The 22608-nt window shown below is 29.9% G+C and overlaps 1 protein-coding gene across 1 annotated transcript in view; it reads right to left on the bottom strand.

The window, feature by feature from the left end:
- PolD2 (DNA polymerase delta subunit 2) overlaps positions 1 to 22194 on the bottom strand; it is a 35293-nt gene extending 13099 nt beyond the window's left edge. The window contains exons 1-7 of the mRNA XM_067272620.1: positions 22130 to 22194; positions 19343 to 19571; positions 18179 to 18300; positions 12195 to 12318; positions 10069 to 10180; positions 5200 to 5395; positions 2892 to 2972 (exon numbers count right to left, since the gene is read on the bottom strand). Of these exons, the coding sequence (XP_067128721.1) occupies positions 2892 to 2972; positions 5200 to 5395; positions 10069 to 10180; positions 12195 to 12318; positions 18179 to 18300; positions 19343 to 19571; positions 22130 to 22132 (867 nt within the window). The 5' untranslated portion in view covers positions 22133 to 22194. The remainder of the gene's footprint in view (positions 1 to 2891; positions 2973 to 5199; positions 5396 to 10068; positions 10181 to 12194; positions 12319 to 18178; positions 18301 to 19342; positions 19572 to 22129) is intronic.
- Positions 22195 to 22608: the final 414 nt, after the last annotated feature.

Raw genomic sequence — 22608 nt, 5'->3', positions numbered from 1 at the left:
TTTCCCAAACATTTTTCCAAAATTATAGAGGAAGGCAATTATATAGCAGAACAAGTCTATAACGTTGATGAATTTGCTTTGTACTTGAGAAATAAAACTGCCTGACAGAACATATATTGCACAATGATGTGACTTTCACTTTGCGTTTCGAAGGTATCTAAAAGACAGGATAACTTTACTTTTGTGTTCTAATACAGCTGGAGAACATATAACTAAGCCAATGTTAATTAATCATACATTAATTAAATCCATGTGTAATGAAAAACATAGACAAATCAACCCTTCTTGTTCAGTGGAGAGCTAATAAAAAAGCATGGATTACATGCAAAATGTTCAAAAATTGTTTTTATAACTCTTTTGTACCGGAGGTAAAAGATTATTTACAACAAAAAAATTCTTTTTTGAACTGTTGGTTTTACTGTTCATATATAAACAACTGATAAGTGTATATTTTTGCTTTTATAAACAAAAAATCTGAAACTATGTAAAAACCCGAAATTTATCTGATGTGTTATACAGGACTGTTTATCGTGCTATATGAGTTCTAGTCATAAAATTTTCATCACGTTATAAGGGAGCACATTATACAAGAGTTCACTTTAATAAGTTTAATTTCTTTGATAATTAAACAATATCTTAAATAATTTGTAAAGTTGTATTAATGTAGCCACTCTTTGCTTACAGTAACAACCTATTTGTTTAATGACCATTTGGACTTAAAACCAGCTCTCCAGTGCAGGGAATCAATCCTCTTTCTTAATCTTAATCTGTGAATACTGACTGAATGTGAAAACTAATCTTCAAGACTATGTATTTTGTTTATAAATTTGTAATTTATTGTGCATCTTGATTCAATGACAAATTAATATTTTAGTTTTTATTTTTATGACTGAATCTTGCTCCTTATTTTAATTAGCAATTCAGTTTTAAGTGAGGAGTTGTTGTATTAAAAGAATGATATTCAGTTTTTGCATTTAGTTGTTTATTAATGTTTTCAATAATCTTTTTTTAAACATAAAAATTTTTTAAAAATTTAATTTGTTAATTAAAGTATGCAAAAATAAAAAAGGAGCAATAAACACACAACACACAACACACACACACACACACACACACAACACACACATATATATTATATATATATATATATATATATACAAAGTAGGAAAGAAAGTCACTTAACACTCCTGCTACAGAATATAGAATGTATGCAAAGTGTTAATTTGCTCATGTCAGGAAACATTACACAAAGAGAAAGGGAAAACAGATTGATGTGTGTTACACATATGGCTGCCATATTGAATGCAACTCTGAAACTGTAAGTGAGAATGGGATCTTGTGACACATCATTTAGGGTCAGAATTTCACAAGGAGTTGATTACTGAAAGATTTTATTGATCTACCTCGAACAGTTAGAGTTATGCATATTATATGATGTGCTCAATGTACATTCTTTGGGTATATTCTACATTCTGTAGCAGGGGTGTTAAGAGACTTTCTTTCCCACCCTGTATATATTATATATAGCCACAAACAGCCATAGCAAGATAAACATGGTGAATTGGCTGCAGAAAGATAATGGAATGAAAATTGATCAAAAAGTACATATCAATAAATGATTAATTACTGCCCAATATTGAACCAAACTCTTTATGAATTTTGAAGTTACAAAAGAAAATGTGATTTTGAAATTTTTAAAAATATCTATTAACTCCAAATGATCTGATCAATTATTGGGCTATTTTTCAAAATATCATATTTTTACTTTAATGCAGAGAAACAGTGTTATCACTGAGAAAAATAAGATACACAAAATGGTTATATATGATATATTAAAAAATTTTTTGGCTTGAAGTTCAAATAAAAAAAAATTAAGTTTTCAAAAATTCTTTCACTTATTTAGAACAGGGTGACAATTTTAAAACTGTTTAGAAATTTTTATATTATTCTATATTTTTCTATAAAAATTGCTGGCTTTATTTTTTTAAGCATGATAAATTAGCTTATCCTGCTATGACTTTATTTAACTTTTATTGCTATTTTTTTACCAATCACTAACTAAAAATGCATATGTTTAATTTTTCAGTTGAAATATTTGAGAGATTTTTTTTCATCATATAGTTTTAGGTTTGGTTGGAACATTTTATATAAATGGTTATAACAACTCACAGATAATATATATAATTATAAGAACTAACTAATTATTAATCAGTTATCCCAAAATACTGAAACAGCAAATATATATAAAGTTAAACTTTACATATTTTAAAATTCTGATTAATTGAATGATATTTAAATTGCATAATTTGATAATAATAGCTTACAGCATTGAGTTATAAGCATAACTGGTATGGCTTTACTTACACATTTCTTTTTATAAGTATACTACCTATCATGTAATTTAAATGTATAAATATTTTAAAATTCTATGAAAATTCAAATTCATGCATAAATATTCTCATATCTAATACAAAACTGTTATTTTCAGGAAACCAACATTTTTTTATATAGCAATATTTTTAGTCATTCAATGGCCACCTTCAGCTGAGAATGTATACAAAAGAATGATATAGAATATAATTTAATCACATAACGTTAGCAAATTTCATGCAATTTTATATTTGTATTTACATCATAACTACTGTATTATTTTATTCATAAATATAAAATTAACAAAAAAGAAGCAAAATAATTGTAAAATCATTTCACATCTAAAAATATTATTCAATATACATGACATGATCATATGAATTAATTCAATTTTGAATTTAAAAAATGTAGTTCCTGAGTTATCTTGTATATTGTTTTTATTTTTACAAAATTCATCTACTAAATGCAAAAAATTAATGTATAAAATTCACTTAAACAGAAGTAATGTACTATATACATACACATAATTGGGCCAACATGTCATCAAGAATTTTTACACCATCTAATCCAGCAGGTTTACATTTCCTTGTTGTATACTTAACCTGAAAATTGAGTTTAAGTATTTAAATATTTGCACTTATAAATATCTTTGTTAAATTATTTAATAAACAAGAAACAACTTAAACTTACATTTATTCAAGCACATTGAAAATAGTCAAGTTTTACAACTAGATTAAGTTTAAGCTGATTAGAAATTAATCACCTTTAACTTAAGCATTAAACATAATTGGTGGTGTCATCTTACAATACCTTTATTTTAATGTTTATTATCAAATTTTTACTTAATATAATTTCTTTAGATATTTCAAAATTAAGTTCTTACAAAATTAAAATTTTCAACTTCTATATATAAAGCAGTGTGCATAGATTGTAGGTTAATTAAAATATGCAATCCATACACACTGTGCAATATGTAGAGGTTATAGAGAAATTAACCTTTTCTTTAGCATTAAATTTTATCAAAAATTTTAATAAGTTTTTTTTTTTTTTTAAACTGAAATATTGGTTAGAATGGCATATTCCAGACATTTTTGAATTAAAGCAGCAATATTAATAAATCAACAAACGCCTAAATAATCGGGCTAATATATGGCTATAATTAAATAATAAATATAAACGAATTTGGTCTAGAGGTAAGGGTTAGGTGTCATCTCTTATCTAAATTAATAATTATAATTTTTAATAATTTAATAAATAATTTAGAACATTCTGGAAGAAAATAACTGACCCTGGGCGGGGCTTGAATCCACAGCCTCCGCTTGCCGTGTGGTGCGCTACCAATTGCATCACCTGGGCCCCAAGCCAGTCATTGCTTCCAGACGTACTTAAATTTCGATGTAACCTTCCATGGTTACTAATGGCGCTGGCTGGAGATGACTCCTACGTCCACAGCCAATAAGCATCTCTTCTACGGCACTCACCCAGCTATCGCTGTCCCCAGCGAGGGTATATACACTCTCGCCTGCCATAGAGATGCTTATTGGACATGGACATAGGAGTCATCTCCAGCCAGCGCCGTTAGTAACCGTGGAAGGTTACATCGAAATTTAAGTATGTCTGGAAGTGATGACTGGCTTGGGGCCCAGGTGATGCAATTGGTAGCGCACCACACGGCAAGCGGAGGCTGTGGATTCAAGCTCCGCCCAGGGTCAGTTATTTTCTTCCAGAATGTTCTAAATTATTTATTAAATTATTAAAAATTATAATTATTAATTTAGATAAGAGATGACACCTAACACTTACCTCTAGACCAAATTCGTTTGTATTTATTATTTAATTATAGCCATATATTAGCCCGATTATTTAGGTGTTTGTTGGTTTATTAATATATCATTGAACTTTGAGATTATTATATTTAAAGCAGCAATATTAAATGTTTGTCTTATAGTCAGGAACTTCAGAATGTTATTACATATTCTGACAGTACAAACACAATAAAACAGACTTAAATAACTATGTCTTAAGTTTGGTCTGCATAGCATTTGATATCATAACAACAAATATATACAGTGAATAAATTTATCAAAATTGAGCATAATTCTCAGAAGGAAAGAAACAAATTTCACTCATATTATTAACAAACCAAAAGTAAGAAACAAATATGAAGAAATAATCTAAATATATAAAATTACCTGTCCTAACTGACTGACTGATTGATTCATCATCGCCCAGAGCAAACCACTGAACCTAAATAGGTGAAATTTGGTACACAGGGTACGTCATGAAAACGCACACTAAGAATGGATTTTTCAAAATTCCCCTGCGGGTGGAAAGAGCATTAAGGCTTAACCTGAAGAATGGCTTCTATTATACTATTTTAGATGAGATTTTTTGTTTTCAACTACATTTAGCCATCATTGAGTACTTAGGTGTATTAAATTGATAACATTTCAGACATTGTTATAAATATTTTTATATATATTTCGATTTTTTAACCAAATGTTCAAACCATTTTAAATTTGAATTTGTTATTGCATATTGGTTTGATTATAGAACAATTGTAAACATTCCAGAAAATTGAAAACAGTTTGTTTGATTCTCAACAATTCTCATCAATCTCAGCAGTAGGTGTTATATAACAATTACTATGGTTGTTGAAATACTGAATATAAATGGTGTTTACTTGCAAAATCCATGTGGGAAAAGTCACAAGTAGTATACAATAAAATATTATTAACTATTACATATATTCTTACTCATTTATTTATTCATATCATTATCAGTTGTTACAGCATTAATTTTTTATTTTCATAAATTTGTAAAACTCACCTTTGTAAAAAATTCTGCATCTTTTGTATTTTCACTAAGAAAATTTCCTGCAATAATAAAGCGAACAATTTTGGCTGCTCTTTCTTGTTCATATTCTTCTCCAAGAAAACCAGCCACTGTATCAACTAACATCTGAAGTGGTAATAAAATATTTGAAGTTTCACAAAGTCCCAATCCTGATATCAGTACAATGTATCTGTAAGAGAAAAGAATCCTTATGTATAAATCAAATTTATGATAAAAATAAATTAAATAACTTTTAACTACTTAAGAAAAAATTCTATCAAAAATGTACTTTCTCCAAAGATTTTATAATTGTTCAAGTATTTTCATTACATGTAAAAATTATAAAATCTAACATCAAAAGCCCAATATGTGTATAGAAACATAACCAAACAATCACCTTAAATAATCAGGCTATAACTCTGCTAATTTAATGATTAATACTAAGTATTTTGCTACTAGAGGTAAATGTTAGGTGCCATCTCTTAACTAAATTAATAATTATAATTTTAATAACTTAATTACTAATTTAGAACCATCTGGAAGAAAAGAACTGACCCAAGCTGGAGGTTAGACTTGCAACCTCTGCTTGCCATGCAACTGGCAAGCACACTGCATAACAAGTGGAAATTGTGGGTTCAAGCCTTGCCCTTGGTTAGTTCTTTTCTTACTGATAGTTCTAAATTATTTAATAGATTATTAAAATTATAATTATTAATTTAGTTAAGAGATGGCACCTAACATCTACCTCTAGTAGCAAATTATTTAGTATTAATCATTAAATTAGCAGAGTTATAGCCCAATTATTTAAGGTAATTGTTTGGTTATTTTTCTATAATCATAAAATCTTTGGAAAAAGTTTATTTTTGATAGAATTTTCTCCTGGAGGAATTAAAAATTGTTTATTTTACTTTATTTATTCATCAATTATAAGAATTGGCCTAACTATTAGTCTTTCAGATCTTTTTCTTGTAAGTAAGCTAGGCTTTTGTTGAATAGGTGTAATTATTATTAATATTTTTAATACTTAATACAGTTTAGGCAGTTTAATCTCAAGTATTCCATTCTTTCCATTTCACTTAGAACATAACTACAATTAACTAAAATTCTGCATTATCCATCTGTAAGTGAATAGGCTTCTTTTCTTATAATTCATAAAAGACTTGTCATAAATGCATAGTGCATAAATACTATATAGTACTTTTAATTTTGACGATTCTGAGAAAGTGGCTGATGCTGATGTGACTGACACTTCCCGTTATAATGTTCAGGTTCCCCCATCAGTTAAGTGAACAAAACCTTAATGAGCATGTTTCTCTCTGAGATTCACTTTTAAAATGCAATGATTACCCATTTTTAATGTGATTAATAACAGGTAATGAAAAATAGATTGTTTACAACAAATTCAACACAAGATCTTGGAGTAAGCCAGGTGATCTGCCAGTGCTGCAACCTTAAGCTGGTTTGCATTCAGAAAAGTAATGATTTCAGTTAGGTGAGATTGGAAAGGGGTTCTTTATTATGAGTTTTTACCCAACAACCAAACAATTAATTCCAATATTGTTTCCAACTAAATAAACAGAAGGCTGCAGTGCATCAAAAAATGTCCAGAACTTGCAAATCGACTGGGAGTGGCATTCCATCATAATAATGCAAGGCCACACATATCATTGAATGTGTGCCAAAAACTTCTAGATTTTAACTGGAATGTTTTGAGTTAACCTGCATATTCTACGGACATTGCTCCCTCAGACTATCATCTTTTTCATTTGTTGCAGAATAATTTAAATGGCATAGAATTTCAATCTTTAGAAGGTATCAAAAATCACATTGATAATTTCTTCAATCAGAAACCCACCCAATTCTACACAGATGGAATAAGGTTATCGAATAGAAGAGTAAATAAAAGACATTGTGAATTAAAGACTATTATTTATTCCAAAATAGTATATTTTATTTCTCTGTAAAAACTGAATAAACTTTCAGTTCAATCCTACACAAAAAACTCTAAAGGACATTTTAAAGATAGTTTAACATGATGAATCATTTTGTAATACATGTTGTTTCTGTTACACTTTTTATCATTTAACTTCAATGTGAGACAAACCATTCACATTAACTGCAATACACACATTTCTATTCTTAAAATTATTGTACAATATATATTAGTTGCATAATAAATAAATTATGTAAAAAATGTTATTACATTTTAAATTCACCAAGGTAGAAAAAAAGGTTTAAAAGTGATACCATATGCATCTTTTATATTCATAATTTTTAATCCAAAATGACTGTGGCATTCCATTTTATTCAAGTTATCGGTTATTTGAGGTAGCATTAGTCCATATTACCTTAGATAATTGAACTTCCACTGTATTTTATAATCACATCTACAATGAATTGCAAACAGAAATAAAACGAAAGAAACTAAGATAAATGGAATGTTTGGAGGATACCTTCTATGCTAAATATAGGCTAAGAAATATGTTTTCAACAGCAACTTTTCATATATGGAATATACTTGGCTGACAGGATGTGTGACATCTTTATATTAATTTTAGCAACAGAATACAGTGGGTGATTGGTTAACAAACAGTTCGAACAATGAATACTTTCACGAAAAATTTTTATGTTCGGACAACAAACACCTCACAGAACAAACACAAGAAGTGACGTAAAATAATGAATACTGATTGGTCTTCCCTTATCTTCAGGCAACAATTTGAAACTTATCGGAGTGGGGAAACGTCCACGTTGATGCTCAATCTGGTATATACTGATCAAATAGTATTTCTCCAAACTTTGAAACTCTCCCTTGTAATTCCAGCCTTTTATTTTTCTGACAGAAAAATTTTTTTTATGCAAGACTGTTAGGTGGACACTCATTAAGTTTTGCATCAGTTTTTATTTTCGAAAGATGAGAGAATAATATCAAAGGTAGAGAGTGGGAAGACAATGCCTGATGTTGCTAAACAGTATGGCTTGAACAGCTTAGGGAGTAACAAAAATCACATCTGAGAAGTAAAGAACATTGAAGAGCTAATAATGGAACCTGAAACTGATCTGACAACAGAAGAACACCAAGAAACTTGGTGAAATAGGTTTTCTTCTGAAAAAGAGGATTAATACTGACATCTGGTATTAAAGATCTTTTGAAGAAGTGGGAGGATGTCAGAACAATGGTCTTAGAATGGCATCCAAGCCAGGTTGAGGGTAATAGGCTTGGGATCTCTACAATTACAATGCTATTAATTATTTCTGAAAAATCCTGAAGAGAGAAAAGCAATCAATATTGGACAGATTCTTTAATGCCCCACAAATGGAAAAAACATGACTGATAAAAATGAAAGACTGTGTATATATGTATTTTTATTATTACATATAAATAAACCTAGTAAGAAAGTATTTTTTTTTAATTTTGGGAATCTCCAGAAAAAATTAATCAAACTCCTATAAAATCTATGATAAATCAATAATAGGTTAACCAGGGATTCACAACCTTTTCTGAAGAAGAGCCAGGTTATTAAGTTTACTGACCAGGGGCTGGACCATTTTACAACCCTCTTTGTTGACACAAGGAGTAATTACTTTAGCTACTGGTAGTGTTGATAATCACAGGAAGTTTATGACTTGATGCGATTTGAAATAATTATTAAATCCAAAACCTTTTAGTGAAATTGGCTTCCTTTTAGTCGTATGACTCTATTCCAGCCATTAAATTTTCTTGGACCAATGTAATAAGTAAACATATTTTCTATTGTTAGTCTATGGAGAAAATTTGTTGTAAATAATTGGTTGTTATAGCTTTTGTGCATTCCTTTTTGAACTCTGATTGGTATTTTCTAGTTTGAATGACATTAGGTAGACGAATAAGTGTCTTTTCAGAAAAGATTGATTCAAATTTGACTATACCAATTAGAATCTAGAATGTAAACAAATGCTAAAAAATTGTTATTTTCGTGTTTTTTCAGCACTATTTTCACTTATTTTTATGTTATTTGATGCTATTTAGACCAATAAGCAAGTTTTCTGAAGCATGAAATTGAAAATTTTCCACCAAAATAGAAACTTCCTGATAACATTGGAAATGACGTTCTGACATAATTTTATTCTATTTGATTCTTCTAAAAATCGTTATAATACTATGTATTAGACTTAAAATATTCAATATCTAAACCAGAAAGTGTGTTAGCTAGAAAAGAACTTCAATCCCCCATTTCTCACCTCAGGGAAAGTCATAAAACAGTTGGGTGCTAATGACTTTGTGAAAGGGAAAAAGTTCTATACTTAGAAACTTCGAAAGAAGGGATTTGGCCTATACCGTGCCCATTGAAAAGGGGCCGTATGTGGCCCCCAGGCCGCAGGTTGTGCATCCCTGGGTTAACAAACAATTCTGATAGCAAACAGTCTTGGAATGGATTATGTTCCTTAACTGATCACCCATTGTACTGCTAAAATTAAAGTAAAAGCATATCAATATAAGATTATCTTTTGATAGATTTTCTAAAAGAAATTATTAAATTTACTTTATATAACATTATTTCTTTGTACTCTTTCATTTAAAAATTTAGATATGTAATACTGCAAATTAGAAATATTTGTTTTTATGTTTTGTATTAGAATAAAACATCTCCATGAAAATATTTAAAAATTTTTAAACTAAAATTTTATATAAAATATAGTTAATAAAACGTATTTTGTCTGTAACAAATTATTTATAATTCAGTTTTTTCAAGTTTAAATAAAAAATAATAATTATTATTATTATTAATTTTTTATTTAAATTTGAAAAAAACAATTATAAATAATTACTTGTAAACTTTAGTAATAATAATAAAGTTAAGCAAAAAATATTAATTTTCTTACTTATCATCTTGTAATAATGGTCTCTCAATTTGTGATAAAACTGAAGGATAAGCTACATCTTTTACAATAAATTTTCCATCTTCTTGATCTCCAAATAAGGCACAAATAATACCTAATATTTGATCATCTAATTAATCAATTGAAATTTAAATCATTTATTATATAAGTTATGCCAAATCTGGAAAGATTACCATTTCATGAAATATGCAACAATGCCAAGTGGCATTAGCACAGCATTGTGGTAAATTTATGAACTTATGTATTTTGGAGCACTTTTCCTTCCATTTTCGTTTATCAATTTCACTTAACTAAACTTTTTGCTTGTAAAACAAAGTCATCAATTTCAAGCTTACCAGTAGTGGAATGGATAACATTACTGAACACTGGTTGATGGTTGTGGGTTCACATTTCATCAATCAGCTAGCCATGTAAAGATTTCTGCATTTTGTCTAACATCTTCATGTGTCTAACATCTAAGTAGCATTCAGTTTCCTACAGAAAGTCCTCCTTGGAAGTGTTTCCTTGGCAAAACATTCTCGTGTTTCATTGCCAAATCTGATTAAACTAAAGCAAACCGTTTATTCCAAAATACATAAAACTAATACATAAAAATCTGGTAGATATCGATTTCTTAATTAAAAATAATTTATACATTTGAAGATTTAAAAAATTTAATGGAATAAAAAATGGTAATGACATCATATTCAGTTGAGTTCATCAGCAAGATGGCAGAAAGTAAAATTAATATAAGAGCAAATACTTCACAAAACTGGACAATAAAACAAATATATAACCACACTACCTTTATTTCTCTACAACAAACATTTTTGATCTACTTCTAAGATCTTCCTCAGATATTCCATTTTCAAATAATACCTGATGAAGATCTTAGGAGAAGATTGAAAATGTTTGATTTTCAGAGAAATAAAGATTTTGGATTAGATAAAGGTATTATGGTTACATATTTGGATTAATGTAAACTGCTAATCAAAAATTATTTTGAAAACCTCATCTTTCATCAAGCAGTATATTGTACTATGAATAAAAAATAAAATACAGCAAGAGATATAGCTGTAGCTGGTAATTGAGAATGATTAGAAATGCTATTGAGGTAAGTAAAATATAAAATTTTGTTACATTTCACTTCTTTCAATGGCATTTCTAAGTGTACTCAATTACCAGCTATAGCAATATCTCTTGCTGTATTTTATTTTTTATTCATGGTACAATATGCTGCTTAATGAAAGATGAGCTTCTCAAATTAATTTTTGATTAACAGTTTATATTAATTCTACTTTCTGCCATCTTGCTGATGAAACCAAACTGAATATGATGTCATTACCATTTTTATTCTAATAAATGTTTTTAATCCTCAAATATCATTAGAAAGTATAAAATATTAAGTATTCTTCAAGTAAGAAGACAATGCTAAAATAAAAACTTTGACTAGTGTTTTCTAAGCCATAAGTCAACGAGTGATATAAATATTGGTATCTTATCGGAACATATAAAATGCATTTCCTGAAACAGGCAACATTTGCAGATTTGGTATAACGTATGTATTATTTATATATTACAGTGGCATTAGTAATATATTAAATAGATTTCAATTTTTTTAAATGTATTAACTGGATACTTTTTTAAAATTCAATATTCAGGTGTTTTGAATATTAAAGAAGTTTGATTAAAAAAAAAACTACCATTTTATTTAATTAAATATTACATTAGTAAAAGTGCAGCAAAACTTTTAGAAATAGTTGAATATTGTAAAAATATCAAAAATCATACTCTTCCATTTAAGCATTGACTCTATATATGGGTGAATCTCTACATATAGTTAAGTAATACTAAATGATCTGCTAGATTGTATTAATATTCCTATGTTAAGTATCTCACTATACAGCTTTATTAATTTAATAGACTCAGTTAGTTAAAATTTTATAAGTTAATAACTGTGTAAATCTATGCAATGTAAAAAAAAAATTCTGAAGGAAACAAATTCATTAATCATATAAAAGCAACTTTAATGTCTTCTTATTACCTAAAGAACAAGAAGAATTAATTTAAAGAGAAAACAGCTTTTGTAAATTCATCAAATTATTTAATTAAAAAATTACAATAATTACCTGTAACATGAGAACAGATATCAATGTTACCATGTAAGACAATCCTTTGTAATTCATCTTCTAAAATTAATTCATCATCATCACTTGTATAATTACTTCTAGGATTTTGTGTAATTAAATTATGCTAAAGGGAAATTAACATTGCATAAGTTTTCATCAAATTTAATAATCAATTAATAAAATATTTACTGATAACTGATGATGACACAAAAGATATGTTAGTTCACAAAAATATAAAATTTATATCTTAAACATGAATAATTCTTTTTCTTACGTCTGATTGCAAAAATATAAAACTTTCATCTAGCAAAGAAAAAAAAAAGGCATTATATTAATTAAGCCTATAAAAAACATAAACTAACTAATCGATTATTTTTTTATTTTATTTTATTTCCTCCGTTGATTTTTTCAGTAGTAGTTTTTCAATCATCCTTTGGCAATCCAAACTAATATTTCAAGCTGTTCTCTTTTGTATTGCAATTCATATAATAATCAATGGTAAGATAAAAGAAAATTCTGTTGTTTAAAGTAATACAGAGCAAACTAATAATTATCTTTACATGGAGCAGATAGTACTAAACTGTCTGTTTGGATGCTATAGGATTCTGTGAAATGTCAAGAGCTAAACATTGATACCTTGTAGAGCCTAAAATATTTGACTTTTTATAAGATTTTAATTATTCTGATTGTACATTTGAAATCAGACATTAAATATATCATTTGTTTTTCTACAAGAAATCCACTTTTATTCAAACATTTCATATCATTAAGTCAGTGATGTCAATGTAACTTTATGATATTAAAATATTATGATATTTAAATGAATTATTTAAAATAAAGAAAATTTTTATTCTAGCATTTTCATTGTAAATCAATGCAAAATTAAGACACACATCAATAGATACAAAGATATGTATAAAAATATCTAAACTATATTTTACATATGTAGGCACAGTATTGGTTAATGTAGAGTTTTCTTTATATTATTATAAAATGTTTGAAGACCTTTTTTATCTTTTGAGAGAGTAGATTTACCAAATAATCACAAAAAGAGTAGAGTTAAAAATTCACAATTGTCATATTTAAATGTTACTTAATTAAACTGCTTAATTACTTAATTTTTTTTCAATGAGTGTTATTTCTCATCATGGAAACAGAAACAGTGTGAAAATAGTTTCATTCATACTCGAATAGCAATGGAATAGTAATTTTAAAATGTAACAAACTATTTATATTTGATAATAAATATGAACATTTTGTGCTTGCTTGGAAATTTATATTGCTAACAAAAAGACATTTTCATTTTGTCATTAATTTCTGTTTTAATACATCACTATTATAAATACTGTTATACATTAGTATGCTATGTAATATAAAATATACAGGATGAACCAAGAGTAGGTGGACAGTAAATGATAACATTTATTGAGATTACATATACATATAAGTTTTGAGAATACATATATAATTGTATTTACTAATACAATATAAAAAACTTAAACCAACACCTTAATGTTCGCTGAGTAATACAATATAATTCAATTTTATCAATGCAAGTGCTCAAACTGCTATCTATCACAATTTATACAGTTTTGAACTCTAGACTTCACCATTTCATGCTTTGACAAACACTTTTGCACAAGTATCTTTGTGTATTAATTTCTTGAAATGCATCTCTAATGTAATTGTTCAACCATAACCATAACTTGGTTATGGTTATGAACAATTATTATATACACCATTGTTATAATATAATCCTAACACAAACCCTATTCCACCTACTTTTGGTTCACGCTGTACAATAGCAATATACATGTAATATTTTAAGCTAAAACATGCCATCAAGTATTTGTTGGCAATGATACTATATTATTATGGTATATTAACATTAATGTAATCTTTTATTTGGCATTAACTATGATAAACTTTTTCAAAATGCTGTGAAAGCAAACAAGCAGCTGAAAAATGAAAATTAGGGTTTGTTGGTTTTTAAAACCGGTTTTTTGAAGAAATTTGTATATTTCCATCTCGACACCTATCAACCTTTAAATGCAGCCTTCTAATTCTAATTCCAAACGTTTTCAGTCTTTTTAAAAGGTCTTCTTTGGGAATACAAATCGAAAATTAAAACTTATAACGTTAATCTAAAGTTAAATTTAAAGTTAAAATTTATAACGTTCCAGAACAAACAGTCAGTTAGAGAAAGAATCATTTCAATTTGTATTCCGAAGAAGGCCTTTTAAAAAGACTGAAAACGTTTGGAATTAGAATTAGAAGGCTGCATTTTAAAGGTTGATAGGTGCTGAGATGGAAATATTAATTGGTGCAGTTAAAGAAGAATGGAAATTTGTATAATTTGAAAACTGGGTTTTCCCAAGTGAAAAAACCAGTTTTTGACCCTACACTTAAAACATAAAATTTAATCAATTATTTGATTAAAAACATCAACATTTTGACACAAAATCATCTCTGGAATAAAACGGGAATATTGTTAAATACTAAGTTTCATAAATGGCCGGCAAATCCCATCACCACCTCCTCACGGTGCCGGCCAGGAACATCGACCTTCTGGAAGAAGCTAACGGTGAGGGTCTCCAACATCAGGCAGTGTGACGCGCCGGTTGAAGTATTTTCGGTTGCATCAACATGCAATGCCCAATCAACATTTAACAAATACTGCTAGGGTGTCCCCTGTAGGTGATACACGTCGTTTACGCTCAAATGGCGTGAACAGTCAGCAAGGGCTATCTGCCCCTGGACGTGGCAGGCTAAAGAAGATAGTCCAAACCCTATGAGTAGCCATCATCAACATTGGCACCCTTACCATCCGAAGCCGAGAGTTGGCAGCTTCACTCAAGATGCGGCAAGTAGACATTACCTGCATTCAAGAGACAAAGTGGAAGGGCTCAAAGGCCCGAGAAATTGGTGATGGATTCAAACTATTGTACAATGGTACAAACTCATACCGGAATGGCGTTAGCATAGCAGTTAGTGAGCGGTTCCGTGATAACATCACTGATGTCAATCGCATCTCTGACCGGCTAATGTCCGTAAAGATTGAATCCAGCGAACTAACTATCCGAGTCGTTTCCTGCTATGCCCCACAACAAGGCGCCCTGAAAGATGAAAAGGACGAATTTTGGAGAAGCCTTGAGGCACACCTCCGGTTGGTCGGCAATAATGAATTCCTGATAATCGGTGGTGACCTCAATGGCCACGTTGGTGCAACAAGAGAAAATTACGAGAGAGTGCATGGTGGGAGTGGATTCGGGGACCAGGACACCGAGGGTGACAGGATCTTGGAGTGCACTGAAGCTTTTGACTTGGCCATCGTCAACACCTTTTTCAAAAAGTGAACCAGCCAGCTAGTGACCTATGCCAGTGATAGTCGGATGACCCAAATAGACTACTGCCTCATTAGAAGACAGGACCTAAAATTCGTGGTCAATGCCAAAGTAGTCCCATTGGATAACATTGCACCTCAGCACCACCCACTCCTCATCAATTTTCATCTTAAGCTCAAGCTCAGCAACACCAAAATCTGAAAAGACTGTACCTGAATGAATTAAGTGACACCGCCTATCTGAACATAAAACTCTGTTCAAGGAAGCAGTTGGTCTGAGCATGGCCAATTTCAACAACAATCCCGAACAATCAGTATCCATCATCTGGTCTAGCCTAGTTCAACACATTCACATGACAGCTTCAACCATTCTAGGCAACACAAAACCTGATAGGATATACCTTGACATATGTATTTGGTGGTGGAATGAAGAAGTGCAAACAGCCATCAGAGAAAAGAAAAAGATGTTCAAGAGATGGAGGCAATCAGGCACCAAAGATGACTATGAGCGATATTGGAACCTCAAGTCCTCGGCAAAGAGAGCAGTTGCAGCAGTGAAAGTTGCACACCACAACCGCCTGTATGAGGACCTTGACACGCCAGAAGGAGCAAACAAGATTTACCAGCTTGCCAGCACCCAACATTGTGCAACCCAAGATATACGCCACGTAAAGAACATCAAAGACAACCATGACCAGATACTCCGTGATCCGTCAGCCATCCTCCAAAGGTGGAGTGAACACTTCTCAGCCATCTGCAATGAGGAGTTCCTACACCCTCCAGTCCATCCAGCAGACCCAGTACTGGGACCAGTTCCCCTGATATCACCACAAGAAGTTGGAAAGGCTCTCATGAAAATGAAGAATGGCAAAGCATCCGGACCAGATGATATACCCACTGAAGCATGGAAGCTTCTTGGAGGACGAGGGGAGGAGGCCCTCGCAGCCCTCTTCAACAAGATAATTGAAGACAGAGAAGTACAGTCAATCTGGTCAACTAGCATCTCAGTGCCAATTTGGAAAGGTAAAGGTGATGTGACAGACTGTACCAATTACCGACTGATCCGAATTCTGTGCCATGCCATGAAGACTTTTGAGCAAATACTCGACACCCGTCTTCGCCAGATTGTCAACCTGACTCCAAACCAATGTGGATTCATTAAGGGTTGTGGAACAACAGATGCAATACATGCTGCCTGGCTACTCCATGAATGTTACCGGGAGAAGAACAAAACTCTCCATATGGCCTTCCTGGACTTGGAGAAAGCATTTGACCGTGTTCCACATGACCTTATCTGGCACTCGCTCAGAGTCCATGGTGTCCCAGAAGCCTACATTCAATGGACCCAGCTCCTGTACACTGACGTGACCAGTGTAGTCAAATGCCCAGTGGGAACCTCACCCCTGTTTAGCATCAGAGCTGGTGTACACCAGGGATCAGTCCTCTCACCCCTCCTTTTCATCCTCTGCATGGACTGTACAACAGCCAATATTCAACGTCCACACCCATGGACCCTACTCTATGCAGATGACTAGGAACGCCTTGAAAACATCACATTTGCAATTGTCAAGTATTGGCAAGTAACGTCTAAGGATTCTTAATGCCTTTAGTGTGAGAAAATGTAAAATTAGATTCTGGTGTGACATTGATGTAAACTGTATTTTTTATTTTTGTTTATCTGCTATTATTTTATACATAAAAATACATGAAATGTTAAGGCATTTTTATTAACATGTATATATATATTAATAATATTAATATATTATTATATTATTAAATATATTAATAAATAAACCGACTCCCTCTCCTGAAAAAAAAAAAAGAGTTTACACCACACGTGCGGAGTGAATTCATTTTTTCAGGAGAGGGTGACGACTTATCAAAGTGTGGGACAGCAAAAGTATGTTGACTTATCCAGTGGTGACGAGTTAAACGGTGTCGCGTAAACCAGAGTTTTTTTAACATTAATGACTATGTAAGTCGGCCAGGACCACAGAAAACTGACTACTTAACTGATGGTATCGAGTTATCCGGGTGATGACTTATGCAAAGTCAACTGTAGTTTCATTACTCCTGTTTAATGTCTGATTGTTTAATGCTTGCTCAAGTTATTCAGTCACTAGTTAATAATCATTTTGATTAGGGTTTATACAAAAAATGACTTTTTAAAAAACTGGTTTTCGAATCTGAATTTTTCTACGAAACGGGCTAAAATCGGTTTTTGAATTTTTACCCAAAAAAGGAAATAAGAGATATTTACAGCTTATTTTAAAACTTTTTAATTTATTTAATATTTATAACATTTCAAGAATATAACAAAATACAGTGTTTCTATTTTATCTTACAGAAATGATAAAAGTAGCTTTTCCAATTAAAAAGATGTTTAATTAAATAAACAAAATCTAAAAATTGTAAATTAAAATACCATGACCATATCACATTTCACCTAATTTTCTCATCACATTAAAAAATATATATTTTTTCAGTTAGTATATAATTATTGAAAAAGTTTTGCAATAAAATACTTATACAAAATGTTAACTAATTTAACTATTAGTTTAAATTATTTTAATCTATGTTAACATGTGTAAGAAGAATCTATGTGTAAGAAGAAAATATTTGCTTATAAAATGATAATTACCTCTTCACTTATTTCTTTTAAAATATTAGGTTGAAGAGTCATATATTTAAATAATGTTCCCAATATACATACATTTTTATCACCACTGAGTTCACAAAGCTTTTTGATTAAAATTTCCTGACCTAAAATTATAAATATTAACTTATTCAAGAATTAATAATTTGGTTTATATCATATATTTATAACAAATTTTAAAACTGTGAAATATATATATATATAGAAAATAAAATGATATACTTAAATAATAACATAAGAATAAATATTGTAAAATATAATTGTTTTATTTGTCATGTATTTCTTTATAAGTATTAATTAGGAATATATAAGAAACCACAAAAATTTTTGTTGACTCAATCAAAAACAAAAGTAAACCTTTTAATGTGTACTCATAGCTAATTTATTGTCAACTAAATAAAATGAAAACTTTCAACTCCAGCAAAACATTTAATTAAAAATGTTTTAACCTAATTATCACAACAACAGGGTGTGATATATTAGGAGTTATTAAACAACTTTTCAAGATATAAATGACTTTAATTCCATATTTTTATGTGTTATTAAATGTAAATACCATTGGCCAACTTGAAATGGACTTTAATTCTCAACCAAGTACTTTTGATTAAGTCAATTTAACCTTTGTTCAATCCTGACAAAGCTGTATTTTAAAACCATTTTAAAACTTAAAATACAGCTTTGTAGCTAAAAAATTTTAAAAATTATTTTAACCTCAGCATTTGAATATTATGTCCATTGAACAATGATTGAAAACTGATGTTTGATTCTGTTCAATTCGTAAACTGAAGATAATTTAAATGAAGCCAAAAATGTTCTGTAAATAAATATTTTTGGTACCAGTATAAATCAGTGTGTGTGTTTTTAATGGTACTGAATATTAAAGATAGTTTAAATTATAAAATTTAATGTTCAAAAACTTTATAAATTGTTTTATACTTTCACTTTCAAATAAAATGCTTATTTGTTTTATAATTTATTTAGTTGTCAGAAGGATTATCTGGTTAAAGAAATTTATGCATATAAATTGAATAAAGTTAAGATGTAGTCTTAAAAAGAAATTATTTCAAATTTTTAAGAATATTGATATTAATTTTCTATAACATTTAAATTATTATATTCATATAGTTTTTATAAGTTAACTTTATTTACCCCATTTTTGTTTAGCTGCTTCTTTTACTCGTTCTGACATTAATTTCAACCTAACAGCATAAAAAGGAGCATACTGATTTGAAAAATGCCTTTCTAACAGTAAATATTTTTCAGAGTAGTTTAAGTAGCTAGAGGTTGCTCTTTCATATTTAATATTTGTGATTTCAGAAGATGACATCAATTTTCCAGCATTACAATCATTTTCAACTGTTGGAATCATTACATTTACCTATTAAAAGATAATTATGTTAATTATAGTAAAAAATCAAATAAAATTTAATAAATGCATTACTTTGCTGTATTGGAGCTCCAATAAAGCAGGATTGCATGTTTATATAGTATAAAAAATTACAGTTTATTCATAATTTACAAAAGTTAATAAAATACAAAGATAAATTATATATATATATAATTTTATCAATACTAATAATAAAATTAATAATATATTAATAATAAATAATATATTAATACTGTAATAATATATTAATACTAAATAATAATACTGTAATAATATATTAATACTAAATAATATATATTATTTAGTATTAATACATAATAAATATGACTTAAAATTTTAAATTTCTTAACAAATAATTAAAAGTCATTATGTAAAATTATACAAGGTGTTTTTTAAGTAAGTACCATTTTGATATTAAAAGAACACAACTGCAATTTTTTAAATAATTTTATTTTTACATGAAAGCCTTTACCTTAATCTACTTTTCAACATAATTTCCACCAATATAAAGGCACTTTTCATATCATACAACCAGCTTCTGAATTCCATCCTCATAGAAACCTGCCGCCAGGTCATTGAGCCACGTGTGGATGGGCATTATCATGAAGAAAAACAATCCCCTTACTGAGCTTGCCATGCTTTTGGATGACGAAATCATAAAGTGTCTGTTTTCTCGAACTTTTGCAACAACTTTTTGCACCAAGTCTTCAGCAATGACAGATGGTCACTCACTACGCTCTTCGTCATAGACATTAGTATGGTTATCTTTAAATGCTCTAATTCATTTTCTTGTCATTTCATCACTCATAATGTTTTTCCATATACCTCACTAATCTGCTGATGAATGTCAGCTGCTTTCACATCTTTGGCATTAAAAAAACAAATCACTGCACATACTTCACAATCAGCGGGATTTTCAATTATCTGAGGCATTTTAAACACACACAAACAAACGTAAAACGAACAAATGCTTCTGTAATTGTGTCTGTGGCTAGCCAACAGATGTAGGTACTCAGCACACATTCACAGAACACCAACCGTAGCACTGCAGCAGTCCTATTTTAAAATGGTACTTACTAAAACAAATCACTGCACATACTTCACAATCAGCGGGATTTTCAATTATCTGAGGCATTTTAAACACACACAAACAAACGTAAAACGAACAAATGCTTCTGTAATTGTGTCTGTGGCTAGCCAACAGATGTAGGTACTCAGCACACATTCACGGAACACCAACCGTAGCACTGCAGCAGTCCTATTTTAAAATGGTACTTACTTAAAAAACACGCCACATAATATGTTTAAAACCATTGGTAAAATATATAGTTTGTAGCATGAAGGGGCAAAAAAGGAAACCAATTTATACATTTAAAAAAAAAATTAAACAATATGTGTAACATATTTTATGCTTATTAGCTAAGAGGATAGTATTCATAATGACAATATAACATGGTAATAACCATCTAGATTTCAATCATAAATCAGATTATGTCTCCCACAAGTTTTGATAATATTTTACTATTTCAATGGAAATTAGTTCATAAAATAAAATGGCCAGTTGGCCAAGTAGCTAAGGTGAAAACCTATTGCTCTGGGAATTCAGTATCAAATCTGATAGATGAAAAAACGCCAGGATTTTTTTAGGGGTGGTCCTTCCTGATATGACAGGCCTTGCCCTCACCACCCAGCTGTCCCACTGTGTGTCTGGCCGAGCCTGTAATGGGCTTGCTAAAAAATCCAATTTATGCAAAAATATGTAGAAAAAATTTCCAAAACAGATATCCCTTATTTTGATAAAAATGCAACATAATTCAATTTACTATAGTCATATTAACATCGAAAAATTAGTAAGATTGTGGCTCTGAATGAGGAATTTGTGACCTCCCCTAAACAAGCAAAAAAGTCAACAGAACTATATCTGTACATGCAACCCTTTTCAAGATATTCACTTCCAAAGTTTTCAGTACTATTGCCTATTCGTCATACTCCACATCAAAGTGCACTGTCATTTGCCTTGATTTCTGCTCTGCATATTGTCACCCTTTGACATCTTTACTCCTATGGGCATGGTCTACAGCTCTGTTAAAGTCCCAACCGCGTCATTCGGACCTAGAATTGTACCAAGTTTTCTCCATAATGATATAAATATATTTTAGAATATTCACAAATCATTTAACTACTGATCCTAATAGTTATAAACTTCAGAAATTGTTTATTAAATTTTTCCTTTTGTTGCCAGTTCCACAATTATATAGCAACCTATTGTGTTAATCACGGTATTGGTAGCAATAAAATAATGATGACTGATGTCACTCTGAAAATCTCCTCGTGCAATGACGCGATACAATCATCTTTGATTTCATATATTGATGATAAACTCAAACTATACTGAAATTTCGGTTATACTTCCACAAATATTTACCATATTTTTACTGTAGTTTATTACTAATATACACTATTTAACTAAATATTAAACACAACTAAAAATATTTAATCATATAAATATAAAAAAAATAATAAATTAACATATTGTTTACAATCCTCACCATAGAAACCAATTCCCGCTTTTTCAATTTCAGCGCCGTCTACTAATCAGAATCGTTACTGAAATGCTTTTAAAATTGTTTTATATTTTAAAGTTTTTATTATAATTTATTGTATTTTACTTAATTTTAGGAAATAATTCAGATGTAAATTAAATAATTTTATTAAATGTTACAATTGATAAAATAATTAAATTATGATTAATATTTTTCTTGACTCTTTCTGCCCTGTGGGCACTAAGATAGCCTCTTTTTTAGCAAGCCCATTATGGATTCGGCCAGGCCCACAATGGGGCAGCCGGGTGGTGAGGACAGAGGCCCGACATATCCGAACAAACCACCCGTCCGGATTCGATTCCGTGTCCCCCTAAGCGGTAGGCTGCCACCTTGACCGCTCGGCCATCCGGCCGCCCGATTAATATTTTTATAAATACAAGGCTGAATTTATCATAATTTGTTAATTCAGCAAAAGTCTTAAGATA

The sequence above is a fragment of the Centruroides vittatus genome, unplaced genomic scaffold, assembly GCF_030686945.1.
Source record: "Centruroides vittatus isolate TY-2023 unplaced genomic scaffold, ASM3068694v2 contig_452, whole genome shotgun sequence".
Lineage (NCBI taxonomy): Eukaryota > Metazoa > Arthropoda > Arachnida > Scorpiones > Buthidae > Centruroides > Centruroides vittatus.
The sequence above is the reverse complement of the archived record's forward strand: the minus strand, read 5'-3'. Positions and strand labels throughout refer to the sequence as shown.